The sequence below is a fragment of the Lycorma delicatula genome, chromosome 10, assembly GCF_047948215.1.
Source record: "Lycorma delicatula isolate Av1 chromosome 10, ASM4794821v1, whole genome shotgun sequence".
Classification (NCBI taxonomy): domain Eukaryota; kingdom Metazoa; phylum Arthropoda; class Insecta; order Hemiptera; family Fulgoridae; genus Lycorma; species Lycorma delicatula.
This window is the reverse complement of record NC_134464.1, coordinates 121,552,183-121,579,008: the sequence shown is the minus strand read 5'-3', so window position 1 is coordinate 121,579,008 and position 26,826 is coordinate 121,552,183. Positions and strand designations below refer to the sequence as shown.

Here is a 26,826-nt window from a genome sequence, read left to right as displayed (position 1 = left end):
TAATTATTCTTAGATTTATTAATGTATGAATCTTTACTCTCCTTTAAAATGTTGAAGAAATAATATAAAAATGTATCTGTATTAGTCAGAAAGTTTAATATTTTATAAATGTGTAATTAATGTAAATATAAAAAATAATGTACAACAATAGTTACAATAGTTTCATACTTTTAGTTAAGTTCACATTTTTAAATATATATTAAATATGCTGTCTACCTAGAACAGATGTAGAACTAAGTAATGTTATTTCGTCAACATTTTATAGGAAAGTAAAGATTCATACATTAATAATTCTAACAATGATTAAGACCAGTTGGTTCATTAATAAATAAGAAGAAAGAAGATGACAGGAGATGTTTACATTTAAGCAACAGGACAAAGAAAACAAATGAATCTGAACATACTGCCCATAAAAAAAGAAGTTCTTTTTTCTTATAATAACATGAGAATATCAATATAATATAAAGTATATATATCTTATACTAACACAAATATGAATTATATCATTAATATGATTCAGTAGTACAAGATAAGTCAAGTATATTTATTTTACATTTTTTTATCAATATAATGTATAACAGTGATCACAAATCAATGGCATTGTGTAAAAGTAGTAATGCAACAAGAATAATATAATAAGAATGATAATTCTAATGTTCATAGTTTCATTAATTTTGATATGATAATCATAAATATGTAACAATAATAAGCATAATCATAATGCTCAAAATATTAATAACTTGTAACAATATACGTAAATATATATTCTTGGAAACTTGTACCTATAATCTTATAGTGACTAGGATTTCTTTAAATATGTTGTTTGTGACACAAGAGAAGATGTATCCAACGGTCTGAATTGGCTAGAAAGTGTAAATAAGATGACTTATTGCAAATCTAGCGACTTATTGCATTTAACTTGTATCTATTATTCTGTAGCAACTAGGATTTCTTTAAATATGTTGTTCATGACGCAGGAGAAAGATGTGTCCAATGGTTTAAATAACCATGGTGCTATTGGTTAGAAACTGTAAATAATGATGACTTATTACACAGTCAGTGATTTATTGCATCTAATATAATATCTTTGGCGTGTGTGTTTTTTTCATTTTGTATGTGTTCTTCGTGTTGTCTGTAGTTGTTCTTTGTGCCTGTGTGGTGTGTATGCACATGTAATGTAGTATTAAAATTAGTCTGTAGAGTAGAGCGTTAGAAAAGCGTATGATTAAGATATAAATATACAGAATATTACATTATAATAACAATATATAACATTTGAAAGCATATTAATAAAATACAGTAAATAAATTACAGTGATAAAGTATAGCATCAGTTAGAAAAAATATATTATTTTAACAACATTCTCAATTAGTAACATGTGAAAAATTTTTTTATTTTATCTGTGTATTTTTATATTTTATCTAAATATTTTATATTTTTAAATATCAGACACTGTGAGTAAACACAACTTATGCACAGGTCTTCGGAGCTGATCATTAGCAGTCTTTAAATTGACGACTTGAACTAATTGGTCAGGACCGGATAAACTTTAGTGATAACTCCGAATTTTCATTGCATTTGTGAACAGTTCTACTTCGAGATTAATACTAAGTTTCCAGTAGACAGATTACACAAAGGAAAATGCCATTTATTTCTCTGCTGGAGATAATGAAGATAGTTCTTAGACCGTCGTTTCTAGATTGATTGGACAAACTTTTGGAGTAAATGCCAACGACCTAGGCAGTTAATTTCAATTTCTTTGTAATCTGGTTCAGGTAAAGACATAAGTGGACAACCAACAAGAAAATGTCCAGGCGATAGTAATTCTGGGTCCCTATGATTTGAAGAAACAGTAAAAATGGGACAAGAATTAAGACAGGTTTTAACTTGTGTTAAAACCATATACAATTCTTCAAGTTGTCCTGCTACACGACATAGATAATATTTTACAATTTTAATTGCGCTGTCCCATAAGCCACCAAAATGGAGCGAATAAGGTGGAATAAATGACCATGAAATGTGGCTGAAAAGGCTTGAATGTTTGATTTTAGATTTTCCTTATTCAAATAAGTCATACAAAATATTCTTGGCAGAATAAAAGTTGAAACCATTATCTGAAAATATTTGGGTAGGAATACTTCATGAAATAAATCTCTTGAGTGTTGCTATGAATGATTGTGCAGTCCAGTCCAAGACTAATCCTAAATGAATTGCCTTGGAACTGAGGCATATAAAAAGTGCAATATAAGATTTACTTAAGGCTTTGGACCTCTGTCCGCCATGATGAATTGTAAGCGGACCTCTGTAGTTGCACAGACAGAATGGACGAGGAATGAAAGGTGGTAACTGACCTAGTTGTTGCATTTGAGTTTTTGCATTAAAATGAAAACAATTCAAACATTTATTAATGATCAATGAAATGCTTGTTTTAGCATTTAAGATCCAGTATTTCTGGCGTAATGAATGATGTGTCAATTGTATACTAGAATCCAAAAGACGTAAATGCTCAGCAGTAATAATTAATTTAGTTATATTTGCCTTTGAGTGTAGGATAATAGGATGTTTAGCTTGATAATATATAAAGAGTGCTGTAATCTAACTTCCATAATAGTTCATAATAGTCCTAAGTCACCCAGAAGTGGGTCAAGTGAAATGATTTCACTTTGGTTAGAAATAATTTGATTGTTCTTAAGTTTATTTAATTCATCACTAAAATGTATGTGTTGAGACTGTTTTATGAAAAAGGTAAGGGTCTGATTTAATTCCCTTGTAGTTAAATGACCAGCGATTTGTTTGGACCAATTTAATTTAAGATTGTGCATAAATCGGAAACAAAAACTAAATGTATAAATTAAAACTAAAACAGTATGTACTAAAGATATAAACGTACGTTTTTCTATGAGTCATTCTGGATCTTTACTATAATTATTAAAGTTAATATGAGTGTTTAGCCAATGAGAAGAAAATTGTAAGAGCCAAGGAGGACCACGCCACCAAAGTCACATATTAATTAATGTAATTGGATTACAATCCTTAGACAATACGTTAGTTGGATTTTCCATAGACTTAATATAGTACCATTTAGCATTTTTGGTATTTCTTTGAATTTCAGAAATTCTATTACTTATAAATACCTTCCAATCAGACAGATTTCCATGAATCCAGGACAATTCCATTGTTGATTCTGAATACAAATGTATTTCATCAATATGCATATTCAGAACATTTATTACCTTTACTAATAAATATGAGAGGAGTAAACAACCAGATAAATTAAGCCTTGGTAGTGATATTTACTTTAAAGAAGCAAGTCTTGATTTGGAACAAAGTAAATTACATGAAATTGTTTAATTAGAAAATAAGGTTCGAATGTAGATACAACACCTGTAACCCTTTATGGAGGTCCAAAAATCTATGTATTTGGGTTGAGTTAACCTCAGTTCCATGTTGAATTTAATTGGACAACTTATCTTAATTCAATTAAGTGCAACTGATTGTATAATTTGTTCCATTGAGATAACATCGTTGTGGGTAATCTGTCATCCCAATTAATTTTAAGTTGCCATAAAGTTTTCATAAAACATATATGATAGAAAGCAATAGGACCAATAAGACTTAATGGGTCAAATACTCCTACAATAATAGAGAGAATAATTCTTTTAGTATTAATAGACTGAGTAATTTGAAATGATGATGTGTTTGTAGAATTGTTTCATAAAATTCCTAAGGTACGTAACTCATGTTCCTGGGCAATAGAACAAGAAAACAATATTACAATTATTAGAAAACCATTGATGAAATGGAAAACCATAACATTGGAGTAGATTAAAAACATCAACCTTTAGTTGGATAGCTTCATCTACGGTCAGAACCTGAAAAAAAATCATCAGCATAAAAATCATTTCTAATAGCATTGCATGCTAATGGGAAATCTCTTTGGATTTCATTTAAAAATTAGGCATGTAGTGGCTAAGTATGGAGTAGAAGCGGTTCCATATGTTATAGTTCTAAGTGCAAAATGTTGTAGTTGTTGATCTGGAGATTCGCACCACAAAATGCATTGTAAATTAGTGTCGTAAGGTTTAACTAGTATTTGACAATACATTTTCACAATGTCAGATGTAATGACGTAGTTATGGATTCCAAATCCAAGTATTATTGAGAATAAATCTTGTTGGACAACAGGCCCAACTAATAGTGATATTATTATTAAGAGATAAGCCATCAAAGAAAACTCGCATTTTAGTAATCAGACTTGTGAACTTAAATATTGGGTGGGGTGAGGTAAGTAATATATATCTGATTCATTAGTTAATAAATCATCAGAATTAAGTAATGACATATGACCTAATCTTAGGTATTCGTGCATAAAGGCGGAATATTCCCTTTTAAAATTAGAAATGTTGCATAATATTTGTTCCAGATAACAACCTATTTTTAGCGTTAATGAAAGAATTACCTACCCAGATTTTATCGGATTTATGTGGTAATGAGACGATAAATCTGCCTAGATTGTTCTTAGTGGTATTAAGTTGGAAGTGTGTCATATATAGACATTTCATTAACTGAAATGGTGAAACATCAGAATCAGTTTCATGAATTTTCCAAAAATGTTCCAAGTATAGTTGAATGATATAAGTTATTGTTGCTTGTAAAAAGAGATGTAACAGTATTATTATGTTTAAATTTAGTTGGAAGACAACTGCTAAAAATATGTCCTACCTCTTGAATAATAGGATACCTTGGATCTTGAATAAATTTACGAGGTAATATAAGATCTAAATAAAATTGGGCTCTGATTAAAATATCAATATTATTTGATATGTTAAATTTAGGATCTGCAAAGAATAGATTTTGAGATAGATTAAAATGATCAGTTTCAAATGTATGTAATGGAAGGTTATTAGTTCCGACCTTGAATGAAAAGTTTTTGTATTGTGAATGCAATGTAAGTAGTACAATATAATCAGATTTGGCTAATTCATTATTTATGCCTGAAATAATCAAATTTTCTTTATTGAGTTGATTTAATCAATTTTATCAGTATGAAAGAGTTTGTTGTGTCTGTTGACACAAATGACATGAGTTATTTGAGTAACATTGATTGTTACTATGACCTTTGTGAAAACATGAGAAAACACTTATGTTCTAAAAAGTCTCTTTGTTCATCATTGCATAAGTTTAAAAATTCTTTGCATTTTTGTAATTGGTTGAAATTGCAAAACAAACAATGTTTAAAATTAGATCTAGAATAATAAATAACGTTATGTTGTTTATGAATCTTGTTAACGTTTGAAGTAGGATGTTTGCGATGAAATTTAAATGCATTGTTGTAATGTTATCCTTTAACATTTCCAATACTGAATTGTGAGTTTATAGTACTTAAACTAAGATTTTCCAGCATGTGTCATCTGGCCTCAAGAAATTCTAGAAACTCTTGAAAGTTTGGACAGCCCTTATTTGATAATATTTCCTTCCATAACCTGAAAGTATTATAATCTAGTCTTGTTAGAAATTGAATTACAATGAATTCGAATATGTTAACTGGAAGTTGCAGTGCTTCAATTGAATTGAAAAGTGAAGAAATGCCATTAATGAATTTAAATAGAAGATCTGATGATTCTCTTTTTTAAAAAAATATTTTTAAAATAAATATGCATTAAAATATACAATCATAAATTTCTAATCAAATAGTTCTATTAATGGCTAAGGCTTTGTCTCTTAGTGATGGATGTAAATAATGTAATTTTTAATATTTGTTAAATCTTTTCAAGTGTGGATTAAATCATTAAATATATTAATAAAGTGAGGCCATTCAAGAATGTCACCTTCAAACAATGGTAAATTGATTATAATTTGCAATTGTAATTGTTTAAAAGCTGTGTCTACAGAATGTTCTTGATTATTTACTCTATGACGACTATTTATCTGCGAGTAATCCAATTCTTGTAATGGAGGCCTTAATTGATTTTCTTTGTCATAATAATTTTGTTCTTTATCCATAATAATTGCAATAACTAATATGGCCAAAAAACAAAGTAAAACTAAATTACACAAATAGTATTATATAGATAATGATATTAACGTAAATTATGAACCCAGATTCAATGTAGTGAAGAAACGCCAAAATAATATTTTCGTTCATTCATAATTTTATTATTGAAGATCACCAATGAAAATTGAATTTTCCAAACTGCAATGTATTTACATATATAACAATATTAGAACTTCACATAAAGCGATATTTCACATAATAATTTAATTATCCGGTCTTATCCATATTTTTTAATGATCCGGTCTGGAGGACCAAAACTAATGTACCCCAACTCCTGTCATCTTCTTTCTTCTTATTTGTTAATGAACTAGCTGGTCTTAATTATTGTTAAATTATTAATGTATGTAATTGTTATACATTATATAATGTAATTATTGTATATATATTTAAAAATGTGAACTTAACTGAAGCTATTGTAACTATTGTAACATAATGTAATGATTAATTCAGTATAAATTTAAAGTAAATAAAGGAAGTGCTTAACAATAATTGGTTGTCTGGCAATTACTTAATGTATACAGTTTACACAACCGACAAATTACTCCACAGCTGAATTGTTGTACACCCCAAATACAAACTAATTAAAATAGTTAATCAAATCAACAAGAAACATACTTAATTATTATCTATTAAGAATTAAGAAACCTCCATGAACAGTACAAATATTTTACTTACTAAATATTTATTTGAAATTCTCTCCATCTGTGATTAGAACAGGTTTTATTTAATGATTTTATTGTTATTGTATAAGATATTTTAATTTGTTGTAATGTGATGATGTGTTATGTTGTAAACTTGTAGAAGAATATTGTTATACTTAATATATATATATAATATATATATATATATATATATATATATCTTATAATAATGTACATTTGTATGTGCTATATTTTTTTATTTAATTTGTTTTTCCCCCATTTGATAAATGTTTAGGTTTTATATATTTGGGTCACTTTTTGTTTTAGTGGTTCCTTTCTTTTAATATTTTATAGAACTACTTCTTTTTAATAGGTTTTATTTAATAAAGATATTTTTCTTTATGTGCAATGTCCATTATTGAATGTTGGCAATCATTTGAGCAATTTCAACCTTGTCTACAGCTGATGGGAGTGAAGATCTGGTTGATCCAATGCTTCAGATTCTTCAGTCATGAAATTCTGGTCTTGGATTTCAACTTTCCGTGAAATACGAGGTGCAGAAACCAGCACTTCTCTGGATGTGTCTGACTTTATGTGCATACTCCAGGTTTTTCTTCTTAATAATCTTAAATGCTAGTACATTCTCATAGTGAATCTTGTATCTTCACCTAATCATTGCCAGTAATTGATAGACCACATCTTAAAGGCATCATTTTTGTTTAATTATGCTTCTGATTAAATCCAAAATTTGACCCTCCAGCAGCACAGAGACGATACACAGCACTTAATCTTTCTCTTCCTACATTTAAGTATAGCTGCACAGGACATTTTTTATTCACAGAAAAGCAGATCTGGCTTTTTCTTTATTCTTGGAAGTGTGACAATCTTCATTCAAGCAGCATCCTAATTGTTTAAAACTTGATACCTATCCAAGAGAAATTTTACTGATAAAAAGCCATCACGAATTTTATGTCTGCTTACTACTGTATATTTTGTCTTCCTTATGTACAGTTGTAATCAATAGCAGCCATTAACAACTTTCACTCTATTTAATGAACTATCATCCTAAACAGTTTGGCAGAAGTCAATAAATATATTTTATAACAACAAAATAATCTAAAACAAAAATAATTTTGAAATTGAACTTTAAATATCACAAAAAACTGATAATTGCTAATCTTAAATTTTAGAGTTCACCACCAAATTACAGACTTAAGAATTATTTGTAATTTTCAAATTATAAAGCTTTAATTTGTTCCAAACTTCAGAATTGAGAAAAAAAGTTTAATTTTCTTCAATTTTGGTTGAAAATATCTTGAATATTAGAGTGATATCAGGCTATTGCCTAATCATCTGTTTTTAATTTTTCCAATTCAATCCAATGCTAAGTGATTATGACAGTAGAACAAAAAAAAATTAAATATCCTCAAAATGTTTATGCTGAATGCATTTTTCATTTAAAAAATTTTCTGCTTAAGTAATATGGAATAACCAGAAGAATAACTTTACAAAATAAAAACCTATTCATCTAAATAAGATTTATTTGATGAAGAGTAAGGCAATGAAGTTGAGGCTCAAATATATCCATACAATATATGTAGTACATGTATTACATCCATACAATATATCCACGTAATACATACTTCACTATTACAAACACATTTACAATAATATTGTGAACGTATATTTACATATAAATATACAACTGATGGGGCAACTACAATCTTTGGTACTGTGATTAGCAAACATTTTACAGTACTGTTTTCTTATCACTTATTGCATTTATTAAAATAACCTTGTATCATGACAACATAACATGTAATGTAAGATACAGACAACACATTATCGATCTAATTTTTTGAATACTGCGTCAAGAAAACTGAGTATTTTAACCTTTTAATTATTTCTTATGATAGAATATTGTTAAATATTGTATGATATAACATTCACATTGACAATGTTAATATTAATATTAATGCTGTAGATTGTATAACTTCAGTTAGTATGACTTATCCCACTCTTCACACATGTTACTTTAAACTAATATCTGGAGATAGGATAGTTTGAATGGAATTTTACTGTTTTTTGTAGAAATTGCTCAAGTGAGTCTTTTTTTTAAAAGTAATTTCTCATTTAATCATTTAAGGTAGAAACCCCTCAAGTGAGATTAAGCTTTTCTTAATAGAGTAAAATGTAGCATATAAGTGTGATGCGACCTTACCTTTTGATAGATAAATTTGAATTTCAGTTATGAATAGATTTAAAAGACAGATCAGTTGATCAATGTATAAGACCATGATGATGTAGGAGTTGAAGGCTTGAAGTGTTTTATTACCTAATGGAAGTAGCTATAAAATGCTCTTGAAATTATGGTATTGCATATGAAACATTCAGTAATTCAGTATGAAAGTAAATCAAACCCAGATGACAGCGTATGACCATCACCAGTTGCTGATTACCTGGTAATATTAAGAAATGGAAGATTTAAAATAAGTCATGATACTACTGTCTTTAAAGATTACTTAACATTAGTTAACTCTTCTAGATATTGCAGATCCTTGACATAATTTTAATGTCTTTTATATTAGAGCACTAAAAAAAGTGAAGTTAAAAAAAAATTATTTTGTTAATATAAAAAATTACTAAATTCACAAGATATTTCACAAAGATTTTCACTAATTTCACAAGATACTTAGAATAAAAAGTATCTTTGTTAACAACAGATTTTTTAAAAAGTCTTCCGTAAGGATGAATTGCTACATCACCTTCATTTGTAACATAATTATGTATTAGCTATCTGTGTTATTTGTCTATTTAACATATTTGATAATAACGTAACTACTTAGTTTACTTTCTTGCATGCAGTTGTCAAAAATTGGCCAAATCCTCAAGCGTCATGTATAAGATTCATTTTAAAATCCCCCTTCTCCATCACAGATCATGCAAGCTTTAAATAAGCTTGCCTCGTCCTTAACTCCATGTTTATACAATAGCATTTCATCTGTTTGGGCAGAAGATCTTTCTGAACCATTTTTCAGTAAAAATTATATTTTTTTCCTAAAAGCACATAAAAACATGATCTATAATAAGAAAGTCCTCTCAGTGTAAGTAAAAGTGAATTATTCACTTTTTTATGGATTAGCTGTATACCTTTCATTTTGCATTCCTTTTTCTGTTTCCTAAATAAATACTAATTAATTATTTTTCGTGTTTATAATCAATATTTTTTTCAGGATCAAAATCATTTTCTTCAAAACCTGATACTGTGCAAGCATTGAAAAAACCAACCAATATGTCACAATCAGTTGATATAAAAATTCAGAACCCAGGTAATATTACTTTGTAGAATTTTTCATCAGTTGTATAACTTTTTTTTCAGCTTAAATTGGCAAATATTTTATTTCATTCTTAATATAATTTCATACATTTATATAATTTTAAAAATTCATATTTAATTTTCAAACATTTGTTTAAAATATCTAAACTTAAACTTAGAAAATGCGTTCATTTAATTTTTAGGACAATTTTTTTTACATTGTGTTCTATGCATCCAATTTTAAATGTATAGTACCAAAGTCAACTTGTCTATACACACAAGAAAAATTTCATAATTTGGATTGTAGTTAATTTAATATTTATGATGTTTATATAATTTATTGAAACTGAGATTTCACAGTAGATACTATTTACTATATTGTTTCCTGATTTGAGGTTTTTAATGTTAATTATGCTTGTAATCATTTGATCTTTTTTTTTAATGTTTTTCTAAGGAATTTTTCTTAGTTAAAAGTAACATCAGGCAGTCAATTTTTTTTTGCAAGGGCAATTTCAACAAGATCCTTTTTCAGTAAAAATTTAATGTGAAATTACATTATATTGTTTTAATTAGACAATTGAATTCTGAATTACGTTAAAATTTGTTTAGACAATTTATCTTTGTATTGAAACCAAGCATATATTTTCTTCTTTGACAGTGTACATCCGTGCATTTATGTTTATTGTATACATTGGCATATGTTGATATAAAGACCTGTTTAATTGACACTGAATATCAAATGAGTTGAGTATTTACCTGGTCGTATTGCTTTAGCTAATATGTTAGGATGATCTTTGTTGGATGAACTACCTATACTTGCACATTTATTTATTGTTTTTCTATTAAATAATCTGACAGTCTTCTTAACCATTCAGACTTCCTTTACTGTACAAGAGACTTTTATTTTGCAGTTTTCATGTGGCTGTTTCAGTGAAGTTAATACACAGAATGAGTTGTAGTGTGTGTGAAAATGCCATGTCTGAATGAAGTAGACGTCTTATGACTCCATAACGTATTCCCACAATCCTTCCCTTGCTTGAAACATTTTTGCAGTGCTCTTTTTGAACGGCTACCAGCTGTGCTCTCATATCTGTCGTTATGTACTTCCAGTTTTTAAATCAGGAAACATTCAGCAGCTTCTTCAGCCTAAGGAAACAACAAACTATCATAAGCAGTTATTTCTGTTGAATAAGGAGACAGGTAAACCTGAGGAATTCTGTCTCTGACAAGAAATCCTGGGTTAGACGTGACAAATGTGAGTTTGTTATCAAGGTGCAACTATCACTTGCATTGTATTCCCGCAGGTCTGGCCTTTTTTCCTGATTTGCAACACAATGATGACAGAATCTCCAGACAGTACTGTTTGTTGACAGTGTGGATGGATATACATGATACACAGCTGTACAATAGTCAAAAAAAAAACCAGCATTGTTTTCATTTTGCTCCTCACCTAACTTAATTTCTTTAGTCTTGGGAGATGATTGTGTCTTCCACTGTGACAACTGAACTTTTATTTCTGGGTTGTGCCCATACACCCAATATTCATCACCAGTTATGGTCATAAGAAAGTTGGTATTACTGTTGGACTTTACAACATCCTGTGCAGTATAAAAATGTATATCTTCCTATTCAAATGAAACCACTTTTGTGACAGATTTTGCAACCACTCTGTGCATATCTAAATCATCTGTTAAATTTTTGTGTTGTACCATTACTAATTCAATGTCATTTGCAATTTTGTGGATAGTAAGCTAACTATTTTCCATTATCAAATTCTGCATGTTATTAATGAGGTTTGGATTTTGGCTTGTTGACTGTCTACTTGTACTAGTTACTCTCAGCTGAATTTTTGGTATTTTTAAAACTGTAATACCACTCTTTAATCTTTGTACAGCTTCATTTCCAAAACCCTGTTTAATCTTACAAATTGTTTTGCCTTGGCAAGACAAGTCATGTATAAAATAAAAATGTAAACGCCTACTACACAAATACACAATAGCTGCTGAACAACAGAAACCATGTACAAAAACTAATTGTACACAAGTTTTACTACTCATACTCATACCACTTATAATATTGAAATACTTTTCCAGGAAAAAAAAATGTGGCTGGATTCTTTTTGAAGACTTAGTGTATGTAATGTTTTTGTTTAACCTCCAATGGGCTATAAAAAAAAAAGATACATTGACATAAAATGATTTTATTACTAAAAGTTGAGTAGTATGTAACTTTTTCTTCTATATAATCACCAAAACAGTTGACGCATTTGTCGTATCATGACACCAGCTTTCCGATGCCCTCTTCAAAGAAGTTTGCGATCAGTGAGGTAAGGTCACTGAGGCTTGACAGCCTCCTGAAGTAGTTCGTTGGTGAAGAAGTGTTGTCCACCCACCCATGCCTTCAATTCTCAAAAGAGGTGAAAATCACTAGGTGCTAGGTCTGGATTATACGTTGGATGGTTGAAAACATCCCACTTGAATTGTTTGAGAAGATGTTGTATCATGTTGGCACAGTACGATCATGAATTCTCATGGATCAAAACCATGCCGGACAAGAGCATGCCTCCTCGTTTGTTCTGGATCGATCTGCAAAGGTGAGATAAAGATTCACAATAAACTTCCTTTGTTATGTTGTCCTCTGCTCTATAAAGTTCACCAACAAGACACATTTATTGTTCCAAAAAACTACAGCCATTGTTTTCCTGTTGCTCAGTGTCTGTTTGAAAGTTTTTGGCTTGTTTGGAGAAGTTTGCATCCACTGCTCAGACTGTTCTTTGGTTTTGTGGATTGTGATACTGGATCCAAGTTTCATTGCTGGTAGTGATAGACTTTAAAAACACCCTCCTCCTCATTATTGTAACATGAGAAACTTTAAGGCTGATGACATTCACTGCATTATGATCGTCACTCAAATTTTTGGGACCCAACATGCACACAGTTTCTGGTATCTTAGGTCTTTAGTCACAATTGTGTACAGAGAAGACCTTGGAATCTCTGGGAATTTTGCAGAAAATTGACTTATCGTAAACCTCCGTTTGTTACGGACAAAATAATCAACATGCTCAACCAGGCAAACAGTAGCAATAGACTTGGGTCCTTGCCCACCTTCATCATGGATGTACATTAGCCCTTCTTTAAATTCCTTACACCATTTCCGTACACTACCATTACTCCAAGTGTTTTCACCATATACTAGGCTCATTCTGCAGTAGATTTCATCAGTGCTACATCCTTCTGCTTGCAGAAAACATATTACACTTCACAGTTCACAGTTGGCGGGAACATCGATTGAAACAACTGTGTTCAATTGCTTGTATCTCGGCCCAGACTAATGCATTGGAGCTGGCAATGGCAGTGGTTGTGGTGGGGGCCGGTGAAATCACACATCGTGCAGACCTGGCTCCCGCCTATCTCTTGTTTACTTAGATACACAATTATAGGTTGAAAAAACAGCCCTTATATAATATAAATAAATAATGTTCTCTCCCTCTCTCTCTCTCTCTCTCTCTGTGTGTGTGTGTGTATGTGTGTGTGCGCGCGCGCGAGCGCGCATATGTGAAAATCCTGATAGATTTTTATTATTGACTAAGGTTTTAACTTTTTGCAGAGAGACCTAAAGAACTTGGAAAACAAAAATTGTCATTAGAAAGATATAGTTCTATGTTAGAAGCAAACTTAACTCGAGATCAACATACTGCCTTAACGCCAAGCACTGATTCTCCAGAAATACCTTTAATGACTGTTATCTCAAATAAACAGAATACAACATTATCATTGCCTGGAAAGAATCCATTTGAGGATGATGAAGATTACTCATCAGGTACTCCGTTTGATGATGATGATGATGATGATTATGATAAAAATTTAAATCCATTTTCAAGTAAGTTAAATGTTATTGTTGACATGTATGTTATATGTACATTTGTATTATATTAAAAGATGGTTCACTATTAATGTAAATTGCCTGTTCAAGGAAATTTCCAAACTTTCAATATGAAAGATTTAATAAATAGTAATTAAATTGATTAAACAGAAAAGTTTGGCAGCTGCATATATGTTAGACTAGAAATGTAAATGGCAGTTTTCATCAATTTGTGATTTAGTTCCTAATATAAAGTTATGACTTGTGATTTTTCTCTTATCAAAGCGGAGAAAACTGAACAAATTCATTATTATATGCACAGTGAATTATGAAAAATAAATGTTTTAAGGTTACACCAATTTGTAAATTGCTAACCTTATTCTTCTTTTTCCTCATATTTATTGTTTGCAGACCTATTTTAGATGAATGGCTGTTTCTTTTTATGTCATAACTAGTATCAACTTGCACATAAAACTTGGTATGAAAATTATATTTATTTCATTTCATTTTGTATACTATACAGAACACTCTGTATATCATTAGATGTTATATAAGTTACTAAAGTTGAACATGAATGTGAATAAGTCAGATAATGGCCATTATCTGGAAAAAAAAACATTGCCAGTATACATTATATATGTTAAAAATCACAAAACTATTTCTCACAATTTTGAGTGGCGTAAAAGTCATTACCACCCTTACAATTTGAAAACCATTTTAAAACTATTATTGGTTTATATCACTAGTTTTTCTATGACAGTTTGGGTTGAAATAACCTACTAAGGAGGGCTGGGACTGTTGTTTTTTGAAGAAACGGTTACAAAAGGGATCTTAACTAAAGGATAGAAATAACCTAGAAGTTTGTCATATGCTATTTCGTTTCTAAAAATAAATTTAATCATTTATATTTCCACCTTGATGACGCTGGGCCAGACTGTGGTACCTCAGGCTGTTAGTGTATTAATGAAGAAGTCTGACATCAGAGTTATAAGACAATGGATTTTCATAGATGTATTACCAAAATTACCATTCCTTTTAGGGTTATTGAAAGATACGATGTATGCCGTTAAACCAAAGATGCTTGAGAAATTAAACAAAAATATTACCTATTTGCTTCAGTATGTCTTCTAAAGCAGCTACTCTTGCTTTCAAAGAAAACTTCTTGTTTCAGTATTCTATGCATCTGTACAGACATAAACATTTTTGAGCTCAAATGTTCAGCAAGGTTAGTTGTGCATTAGTTTTAGTCGATGAACTGTGATTTTTGTGCCATTCTGTATTCTTTTAGTATTATAAGCTTTATTAATTAGAAAAGAGTCAAAAATTGTTTTATAAATTTTTTTCAGTTAATTTTTAATTCAGCATTATTAGTGTTGAAAAATATTTTGACGTTTATGAACAAGCTCTACAAATGGCTATCAGTCTCCCCATAGACTTGATTAATGACTACTCAGTGAAAGACTATTAATAAAGACTAAATCAAAAAGTATTGTACAATAATTAGCAATATCTAGTGCCGTTTTTTATTTAAACATGCCTGTACAAAATTGAGTAATCGCTTTATTCCAGTTTACAGTTATATCTGTATGTAACATTTAAGTGATTCATAATGTAACTTGTATTGACGGAAAAAATATTATAATCAGATACAGAATTCAATAAATGCACATTTTTGTTTTCTTTTTATATATTTATTTATTTAATTGTTAAGATTAAATTTGACTATATTAACAATAATGTTTAAATATCAAAATGTTTTGTAGGTTATAATTAAAAATCAAGACTGAATGTGGATTAAAAAACAACTTTCCACCATTGAATTCTGTTTCATACATTATTTAAATTGGATTTATTGATATTGATAATCAGTAAAATAGAGTGCGTACTATGTTGAATTGTATAAAAGTGTGTGTGTATGTGCACATGCATGTTTTTATATATGTATTTATATAATCAAATAAGTAATTACCATGTTGACCACTGTGTTGATAAAATTTAATATTATATGAAATAATAATATGCTTAATATAAAACACAGTAATTAGATGAGATTTAATCATTTAGAAATTAATATAGTAAGTTTAACTAGTCTAATTACTGTGTTTTGGTGTTTCATATTTCGCATAATATATATATATATATATATATATGTGTTTTATAATGTATATAAAAGCCTTTCCTTAACGAAGTTTCTTTTTTAAAAACCAAGTTTTTATTTTATTTACATATAAAATTTATAAATGTAGATATTCTTTGTGTAATATTATTTTGGATATACCTTCCCAACATAAATTTAATAAACAATGTTATGTGTACATGCTAACAGTGAGTTCAAGAATGAAACTTTTCATTACATTGTCATTGTGATGAGGTGAGTGCAACACTGAATAAAAATTACACAAAAGACAAAGCCTTCAACATAATAACATTTCTTAGAATTACTGCATTTCCAGGAATACATTCCAGTAATAATGCTTACATGTGCTAAGTAATATATTCTAACTATAATGTAATATAATATTCTACTATAGAAGAATATTTTATTCCACTATAGAGAATATTCTCTATGTTATAATTATAATCATACACTAATCTGTTGTTGCAAATTATCAATTTGCAATGTGCTGTAAGGGCTTCAATTAATCTTGTTTAGATTTAGGAATTCTGACTGACTGAGATACAGTTGTAATGTTTAAATAAGTGGTATCCACTACATTTTTAAAAAGATTTAAAACTGAGCCCTGCAGTTTCGCAATGAAAATAGAAATCTTTTATTTATTGAGCTAAATTTTGATGTTTTTTTTCATTCCAGGTTGATTTTATTCATCATTCAATAAAGAAGAGACCTGGTTTTCAATTTCAATTCATATCAACTAGATAATTTATTTTATATAGTATATATGCAGCTATCCATTATATGTAAATGTAAAATATGCTAATGATTAATTTTTCATTCTATAGTAATTATATTTTTTGCACAGTATTTTATTTATCCTTAAATATTTCATAAATTTTTATAGAATCTGCATGTTTGTATATTTTTTTTCTTTTCTGATAATTAATAATAATTGTGCATTATAATTTTTATTTATTTTTCATTTAACCCTTTAGTATTTGTTATCTTGTCTTTCATGTCAAGATTAAGTGATTAATTTATAAATCTTTTATACTTAATCAATTATTCAGTTTTATCATATAACGCATACTAAGCATTTGGGCAGAGTTGATAATGGGTTTTGATTTTTTTTCCAAAAATTCCTAATCTTTAGTAATATAAAAAATTTAATAGTATATTTTTGTATGTTATTGGTTGATATTTAAATTACTGTATAATATTTAATTCGGTGGTGGTTAAATATTTAGACTCTGACAACTTTTTAAGAAAAAATGCATATTCAATAAAACTGCAGTTAGCTAGGTAAATGGAAACAAAATTTTTCCTCAGCTCCTTAAATAATTATATTTCTTTTTTCTTCTTGAGAGCCAAGCTAATACATATCATAATTGTTTTAAATAACTTATTCACTAGGTAAGCTTAACAGCCTGTGTATAGAAATACTTTTAGCTTATCAAAAATCCCCAAGCATTATTAGGATTTGAGATCAGAACCTTCCAGATGCAAGGTGAAGATCAGTCCATTTTAAGGGTTAAAAATCTGCCTGGATTTTTTTTATATAGAATTTTACTCTGGTGGATATGATTATGATGAGCTATACTTTATATTAAATACTCGTATTTTAATTTAGATCATTTACAATAAAGAAAATTTTTGTATCCATAAAATATCAATCTCAATGAAAAACTATATAGAATTATTATTCTTCATTTTACTATTGTCTTTTGTTGCAACATTGGCCTAAAGAATGTTACATGCCTACGGTTCATGCACACTTTAACTAACCTGTACTTTAAAATAATCAGAATTTTTAAAATCATATCACACTTTTCATTTATAATCCAAATATTTTTTATCTTAACAAGCAAAGTTACACAGTATTTCTCTAGGCACCAGATCTTATTTATTATCTGGATAGTAAAACCCTAAGTCAAAATTCCAAAAAATACTGTTTATAAAAATGTTCAACTTTTATTTGATCTAATTCTTGACTGCTGAAATCTTTTCCAGAAATTATTCATAGCAGCATATAAACCATAAAATACTGTTTCTCCTAAGACAGTTAAGCCTCCAGTTAACAATTCAAAAATGTTTCTGTGAAGATTATACACAATTATATTCGCTTTAATTTACATTGCTTGAATTTTTTGTTAAAGTAAATACCTAGCGTATAAACTAAAAAAGGTTTTACCAAAAGAAGGAACAAACTGGTTTAATTTTTTATCCTACAACTTTTTTTTGTGACATGTGTCCTAATTGAGTAAGTGACAAAATCTACTTTTCAACAAGACTGGGGGGCTCATTAGTAAATATTTCTTAACTTTCAATCATCTAAATTGATTTTAGCAAATGCAGTGTTTGATTGAAGCAGAAGCTCTTTTGCTTCATTTTTGTATGGATGTTAAAATATTATATTTTAACATATATTTTTAACGGATAACGGATATTTTTGTAATATAACGTTAAAATAAAATGCATATACAATTACACAAGGGTCAGTCAAATATAAACCATACTTTTGTTTTTATCATCTTTTAGTACAGAATAGAAATACAAAACATAATTATTGCTTTTCTATGTTGTCTAGAAGTTCTATACATTTTTCCCAACATGTGGGGAGCTTGTGGATCCTTTCTAGATAAAAGTTTGAGGATGTCACAAGCCAACTGTGCATGAACTCCATTACTTCATTGCTGTTTTGGACTCTATCCTCTCAGTGCCTCTTTTAATGGCCTAAGCAAAAAGTCATCATAGATGGATAAATCTGGACTGTATGGGGTGGGGTGGGGTGGGGGGTTCTAAGATTTCTCAGTAAATTTCATCCAGTTTATCCTTAGTGCTAATGACTATGAGGCCTGGAATTGTTGTGAATGAAAATAACATCACTGATTGACTAGTCAGGCTACCATTTGTTTCCTGTGTATGGCTTTCACTTTGTCCAAGAACTGGCTGTAGTATACAAAAAATCGATGAGCAATACTGTCTTTAAAAGTCCCAGAAGACTGTAGTGAGGCTTTAGTAGCTGAAGACCATGTTTTCATCTTTATAGGACAAGCCTATCCATTCTATACTTCCCAATTTTGACTGTGGAGTGTAATGATTGACCCATGTCTCAACACACGTTACTATTCAACACAAAAAATCCTTTCTCTCATTGAAATTAATTGAGGAGCTTTTTTGCAAATTTCCTGTCAGGCCTGTTACTGAGTTGTGGTCAAAAGTCTTGCAACTTTCCTCATACAGATATACTTGTAATAATGGAATAGGCATTTCCAAGACTGATAACCACTTAAAAACAATTTTATCAATCATATGGTGCTGATAGTCTGCAGTGAGGTCATAGATCAAGCCCACTGGGCTGGTCTAGTGGTTAACTCATCATCACAAATCACCTGATTTTGAAATCAAGAGTTCTGAGGTTCAAATCGTAATAAAGGCAGTTTTACTTTTATATGGTTTTGAATACTAGATCGTGGTTACTAGTGTTCGTTAGTGGTTGGGGTTCAGTTAACCACACATCTCAGGAATGGTCAACCTGAGAGTGTACATGACTACACTTCATTTACATTCATACATATCATCCTCATTCATCCTCTGAAGTAATATCTTACGATGGTTCCAGAGGCTAAACAGAAAAAGAGAGGTCGTAGTTCAATGAATTGTTATCATCCATCACACTTCTCCTTGAACGCCTGTTTTGGCTCATTTTCTACAGGTTTACCCTTCCTTTAAATTTGCTAGCTGTGTTGTAGACTTGGATACTGACAATATCATTTCCTCAAACTATCCTTGCAGTCTAGTGAAAATTCTGAACCCCTCATTTCTGAGAAACTTTATGACAAAATATAACATGACTTTGTGTAACCAACCATGGAAGACAATGCTGTGAAGACAAAAGCCCAGTTATTTGACTGACCCTCATATATGAACAAACTTAATGTATAATATACAGGTAGTGTGTGCTTCAAAAAATTACATGCTTTACAAAAATCATGGTGCAAAAGCCTAGCTGTGCTTTGCGTATAAAACCTGCACATCATTTTCTACACTGGGTATGTAAACCATTCTAGGCTTTGTTTATAAACCTGCTGTACATGCTTAACTCTTATTACAGGGATTATGTTTATCTGCTTTTTTCTTGTGAAGTTTTTCAACTTGTTCAGCAGTTGGCATTTCTCCAATTAAGGTTCAAAAATTATCAAGCAGCGCAAAGGAACCATTTCTAAAAAATTAAAGTTACAAAAATAGCAGTCAGTTACCAGTAAATTAAATGATTCCTTTTATTTAAATATTTCTACGGAAGAAACCAGTTTATTACCACAAAATTATGCTGATTAAAGTGAAGAATTAAAAGTTTCTTATCAAGCAGCTGGAGCATTCAAATCAAAAAATTCAGTATGAGTTTAGTGTTAGTCAGTATTTAGCCTGTCAATCCAACAATTAGTTAAGGCAAGTGGAATTTTTCCACAAATTGCCGGCAAAAAGAAACCCAGTCACATAATTGATATAAATTTTATTAAATGTGTCCAATATTTTTACCAGAATGATGAGCAGAGCAGAGCCGAATGATCCAGGCAAGAAGGATTGTGTCTCTGTAATACAAGCTGACGGGAAGAAAATTAATATTCTAAAAAGGTTTATCTTATGTAACATAAAAGAACTGTACACAGCCTTCAAAGAATAACATAATTTAAAAATTGGTTATTTAAAATTTGCTGATTTAAGACCTAAATTTTGTGTTCTGGCTGGTGAGTCAGGTACTCGCTCTGTTTGTATGTGTGTCATCTACCAAAATGTAAAACTTGTGTTATTTTCTCTAATAATGAAATTTAATTATAAAATTCTCCTTTCAACCATGGTATGTGATATAGAAAATGAAACGTGCATGCTGTCACAGTGTGAAAAATGTTCAGGCACTAATGATGGGCTCAAATTACTGCAAGAGAGTTGGGATGATTTTGATTCTGAAACTATCTTCAAACAGTGGGTTTCTGTTGACCGTTGTGAACTAACTACTCAAATTCTTCCATTTCAAGAGTACTTAAAAGGCATCATGTTATAGTAAAGAAACAAGCTAATCCTCAACATTAAAAAGGAAAACTTGCTGGAGGGTGAATGTATTAGGAGACTTCTCTCAAAATTTTCCTTTTGTGATACAGGATAAAGTCCAGTAATATCACTGCTGAAAACTTATGCCGCAGTCATCCATTTCTAATATATTTAAAAAAAGAAGGAAAATTGCAAAGCCAAAAAAGCTACTGTGTGATTAGTGAGTACTTGAAGCACAATACTACATCGTTCTTGTGCTTCCAGAAGCAAGTCATAAATAAAGTAAAAACACAGTTACAAGTAAACAATTTTTTTATTTTTCTGATGGCTTCTCAGCCCAGTATAAAAACAAAAAAAATTTCATAAATTTGTCCTACCATCAAGAAGATTTTGAAATCGCAGCTGAGTGGCATTTTTTTGCCTCATACCATGGAGAGGACCATGTGATGGTATTGGTGGAACTGTAAAAAGGACTGTGACTAAAGCAAGCCTTCAAAGGACAGTCAACAATCAAATTGTTGCACCTTCTGAAATGTACAATTATTGCAAAGACAATATTAAAAGTATAACATTTATTTTCTGCTCCTAGTAAAGATGTTCAAGAGACTGAAGAATACCTCAATTCTTGTTATCAGGTAATCACAGTCCCAGAAACAAGAACTTTTCACAGTTATGTTTTAACAAGACAGAAATGTGTTCTGAAAGTCTGGGCAATCTCTAAATCATAAACACTTACACAAGAACATAAGTGTTTCTGATTGCTTTATAGGTTTACCAGAGTCAAAATGTAAAAATTATGTCTGCTGCATATACAGTGGCAAGTGGTGTTTAGGCAGTCAAAATACATGAAAATGAAGAGGAATATTGAATAGACTTTTCCCATCCGCAGGGTCCTAATACTTCATTCAAGAAATCATTGAGGGATAATCAAACATTGGTTCAACTGGAAAATATTTTAAAGATTCTCATGCTTTCAGAGCTTTTTCTGTCAACTCCTGGAAGAGGACACAACGTAACACCAAAGATGAATGAGGACTTATCAGTTCTATTCAATAAAAAAAAAAAAAAAATGGCAGGAGCACTAAGGTATGTTAGTTAAGTTTTTGTCAAAAATGCAAGATTTATTCATAACTTCTATTATGAGGAGTAAAATAAGATAAAAGGAAATTGAACATCTTGTTAATGTATTTGAATTGTTTATCATTTTGTAATTATTATTTGTCATTTTGTGATTGACTATTTATTAATTATCAATTTATTCATTATAATGACTTTAGTTGTGACTTTTATAATCAGAAAAAATACATAACATCAGTATTTTTGGTTACATTTTTCACGGTTAGAAGGAACAGTGTTTTTAGCAGTTTTGATGGCTCATTACTTGTCAACCCCTTTGAGTAACAAAGCAAATTTTATGTGGTTTTAAAGTACGTAAAGAGTACTGCTGTAAAAATTTCAGATTTTTTCCACCTGTCCCACGTGTGTTTTTGGGCCCAAAAAATGAGACATTTTCAAAATCACGGCCATTTTTTTTTTTAATGAAGGACAGGATTCAGTAACAGTCAGATTTTTACTAGTGTTAAAAGATAAAAAACAGGCCTGTTACCTTAAGCCCTTCAAATTTTGTGCCCAAAATTTGAAAAAATAATAATTTGTAAATATAACTTCAATAAACATTACAGGATTTGGTTGTGTAAGAAATTGAATTTTGAGTACACTAAGATGAAGTTCCATGTTTACTCATTCCAAAAAGCCCTTTTTGATCCTCTCTACGATGTAACAAGAATTCTACAGCTCGTGGAAAAAGTGACAAAAATGGGTATTTTACCGGTTGACAAGTTAGAAAATAGTCTATTACTCAAGAAAAACATTTTTTGAATTAAAATGGAATACCCCATATGTAGTTGTTATTTGTGACAGTAGATAAGTTTTTCTGTGATAGTGATTATAATTAAAATTTTATTATGTTAGCGGTGATAGTAGCTGCATGTTTTTTGTTTAATATTTTAGTTTTAAGTTTTTTATTTTCTTTTTTTATTTCATATTTAAGTTTTAATTTTGTTTTTAAATTTCTAGTGTATGTTTTTTGTTTTCTAGGCGATGATAACGTAAATGTTTTTCACCCCCCCACACCAAAACAAAGTTACTAAAAATGTTATCTTCTGCAACAAAAATTTCTTAGGTAAACTTGTCTGTATTTTCTGTCAGTGGTCATTGATTTATGGTTCTGTTTCTTTGATGTGATGTAATTTAGTTCATTTTTTTTTAATGTAATAGATTAAGAGATTGTGAAACGTGTTTAAACAGACATAGCATTCCTCCAGGAACAAAGGAAGTTTGCTGTACATATTTAGATATAAGGATATAAGCCACTATATGAAATTATACTACTTTACATCACCAGTTTAAAAGCTTATGTGCTAATTAATGGTTAGAAGGATAATGAATCCCTTTTTTTATTGTTTTACATACATGGAACCAACCAACTTACATTTATAGAATTCAGTGGTAGGCAGATAAATATAACCAAGAAAGTAGTAATCAACTGGAACACATATTTGTAGGAGATTTATTCAATTCCTATGTTCAAAGACAATCTTGGCGAAAATCAGTAGAGAAAGTTTATTTTAGTAATATGTAAAATTCTATTTACTTATTACAAAAATTATGCAGGAACTTTACATTTTAATAAAGGATTGTAAATAAAACAAATGAAGGGTGTTAAGACAACAGACAAGTATCACACAATCTAGCATCATTGAAAAAAAGGATGTTGAGTAACAATAATTTGTGGTCCAAGCATTTTCAATAAACTGGTTTCTATAGATCACCATAAGTAACTTAAGTACTGGGTACCACACCAGTGAATTGCATAATTACACAATGGTATTTTACGGCTTATATCCTTATCAGTCAATGCCTGAAGAAACCAGTTAATAAATTATAAGTATTCTATTAACACTTAAAAAGCAGTAGAGTTAATAGAATAGAATGTCTTTATTGATAATTAATTTTTACAATAAAATTACTGATTATCATATATTATATAGAAGATGAAGATTTCAGAACATTATTAACATTAAAATACAACTTAACCTTTTAACTTTTCTTCTGTTGGTGTTTGTGTTACAATTACAGCCAAACATGTTTTCAAATTTTTACACTGTTTTACTATAAGTCTCTTTACTCGTAGAACAATGTATGTAATGATTTTTCATGTAATAGAGCAGTTTGTTTCAAATTAAAACGTGACTCATATTTTCTTGAGATTTTTTTTAAGAGTCTTTGTAGTATATCAGAAATAAGTACATTAAAAAATCTTTACCATTTCTAATATAAAAATAAAGGAGATAAAATGATTAATTATTAACTTATTTATTCTGTTTAGATTATTCATTTTTACTTATTCTTTTATTTAATACAATGAAACTTATAAAGTAAATAAATAACTGATATAAATTGTGAACCCAAAACAAATATTATTGTAACTCTTATATTAAATTCTGTTATAAATTCCTTGTAGTTTGTGAGGCCAAGCAAAGTTCCAGATCCTCTGGCAGGCTCGGGAAGCGATTTCGCTCCGACCTTGCCAGTGGTCTATAGTAGGAGCTTTTAAGCTTTGATTGTTTCAAGCAGGTTGCGTAAGGACAGGTGGCCTTGCTCGGAATAACTAAGCGAAAAACGCCCACCTGTTTTGTAATAGGTGATAGGATTCTTTCAAATTGCAGCTGTTGTACCTGGCAGTGCAGTTGGTGTATTTTCTCATTGCTAAGCTGCTGTGGAGCAATCCGAGGGAGATTGCCTCGAGAACGTGGTTGTTTTAGCCAAGGATTTGGTTACTAGTGACCCATTTCTACCAAAATAAACTCAAAAAAGGAATCGCACATTTCGGTCGAGTTTCGACAATTCCTTTCTTTTTCCTGGTTAGCGTCAGGTAATTACCGTTAAGATAATACTTCAGAGGATGAATGAGGATGATATGTATGAATGTAAATGAAGTGTAGTCTTGTACAGTCTCATTTCAATCATTCCTGAGATGTGTGGTTAATTGAAACCCAACCACCAGAGAACACCATATCCACGATCTAGTATTCAAATTCGTGTAAAAATAACTGACTTTACTAGTACTTGAACGCTGGAACTCTCGACTTCCAAATCAGCTGATATGGGAAGACGCGTTTACCACTAGACCAACCCAGTGGCTTAGAGTTTCGACAGTTAGTTGACTCGTACCTTTCCAAGTGTGCTTTGATGGTTTCTGATCTGGCATTAAAATGCGAGGGCCTCCAGGGCGCTAACCGAGCCCTAGATTCGGTCGTTGATCGACTATCTGGCAAGGTGGAAGGAGTCAGGACTTCAAACCGATAACAGGGAGGGTCCTTGGCGAGATCCTTACCTCTTTAAAACGGGTGTAGATGAAGGTGAAAAAGCCTGTCTCCTTCGCTGCAGTAACAGCCGCACCTGGGCCTAAGCGGGTTAGTCCCCGCCGCCAGTTCAGGAGTCGACTAACAAAATTAAGCGAACCACCGTCAAGGTGGTCCCAGTAACGCCTGGTCCGGGGGCTTCATCTACGATGACGGAGCTGACCCTGAAGAAGGTCCTGGATCCACGGAGAGAAAAGTTCAAGATCTCCCGGGTCACGAAAACAATTATATGTCCTGGAGGTCGTAATTGCGCAGCAGACGAAGTAGCTGCTGGAGGCCGACGTTCTGAAGAAGAACGGGCTGAAGGCTTAGTTTCTGGCCGAACGGAGGCTTCAAATATTGGTGAATGATTTACCAAGGGCAACGAGGCCAGAGGAGCGTGAAATCCTCAAGGCGATACACAGCCAAAATCCAGTGTTGGATATGGCTGTTGAGGACTTTCTCAAGGAAACCAGGGTGATCCGACAGTTGCAGGAGAAGGAAGCCTCAAAGAACCACTGTGTGATTGAGACCTTGCCTAAAATCCGGCAGGTCTTGGTGGCCAGTGGCCAGCTGTTCCTTGGGTGGACCTCTTGCAGGGCCGCTGACCATACAGAAGTACCCCGGTGCTTCAAATGTCTAGGCTTTGGTCACACCTCTCTCCGTTGTAGGGCACAGTTAGAGATGTCTGGCTATTGCGCCCGTGCAGGGCACAGGGCAGTTAATTGTCCTACTAAGACCGCGCCTGCAAATTGCGCTTCTTGTGCCTTGTTGAAAGACTTCGATGCCGGACAGAGCAGACAATGAAGGTCGCACGAAATAGCACGGGCGAAGATCGAGCATAATACGGCGTATGGCGACGCTTGAATTGGGGGGAAGCTTTCGAGTACGGTCGTCACTATATTGAACCCTTACGCCTGGGGCAGATAAATTTGCACCATTCCCGGGCGGCCACCAATGAAGCCATGAGAATCCTTGAGGATATTACCTAGAGGTCCTCTTGATCCAGGAGCTGTACACGGTCGGCGATAGGGTGGTCGGCTTCCACGGGGCTGATGTTATTCATTCTCGTGGGGAACGGCCGCTCTCTGCGATCGTAGTCGGCTCGGTCTCGTTGGGTGTCTTCTGGATGCATCAGTTTTCTGACGACCAATTCACCATCGTGCGAGTCACGAGGGGTACGCTTGATGTTGGACTGGTGTCAAAATACTTCCAACTTGGATGTAATGTCGATGACTTGTTGGCGAAGTTGGGGCGGATTCTGGACAGTCTCCCGGGCAAGAGTGCTGGTTGCTCTGGACGCTAATGCCAAGTCTTCCGCCTGGGGTTCACCGCTCACCGATTCCAGAGGCGCTAGTCTCGCACAGTTCGTTGAAGCCAAGAAC

General features: G+C 31.3%; 1 protein-coding gene across 1 annotated transcript in view; it reads left to right on the top strand.

Moving 5' to 3' along the window:
- The window catches only part of LOC142330958 (vacuolar protein sorting-associated protein 11 homolog), a 117,783-nt gene extending 104,032 nt beyond the window's left edge, over positions 1–13,751 (top strand). Inside the window, exons 14-15 of the mRNA XM_075376423.1 lie at positions 9,930–10,025; positions 13,619–13,751. Coding sequence (XP_075232538.1) covers positions 9,930–9,974 — 45 coding nt within the window. The 3' untranslated portion in view covers positions 9,975–10,025; positions 13,619–13,751. The remainder of the gene's footprint in view (positions 1–9,929; positions 10,026–13,618) is intronic.
- The last annotated feature ends 13,075 nt before the right edge of the window (positions 13,752–26,826 follow it).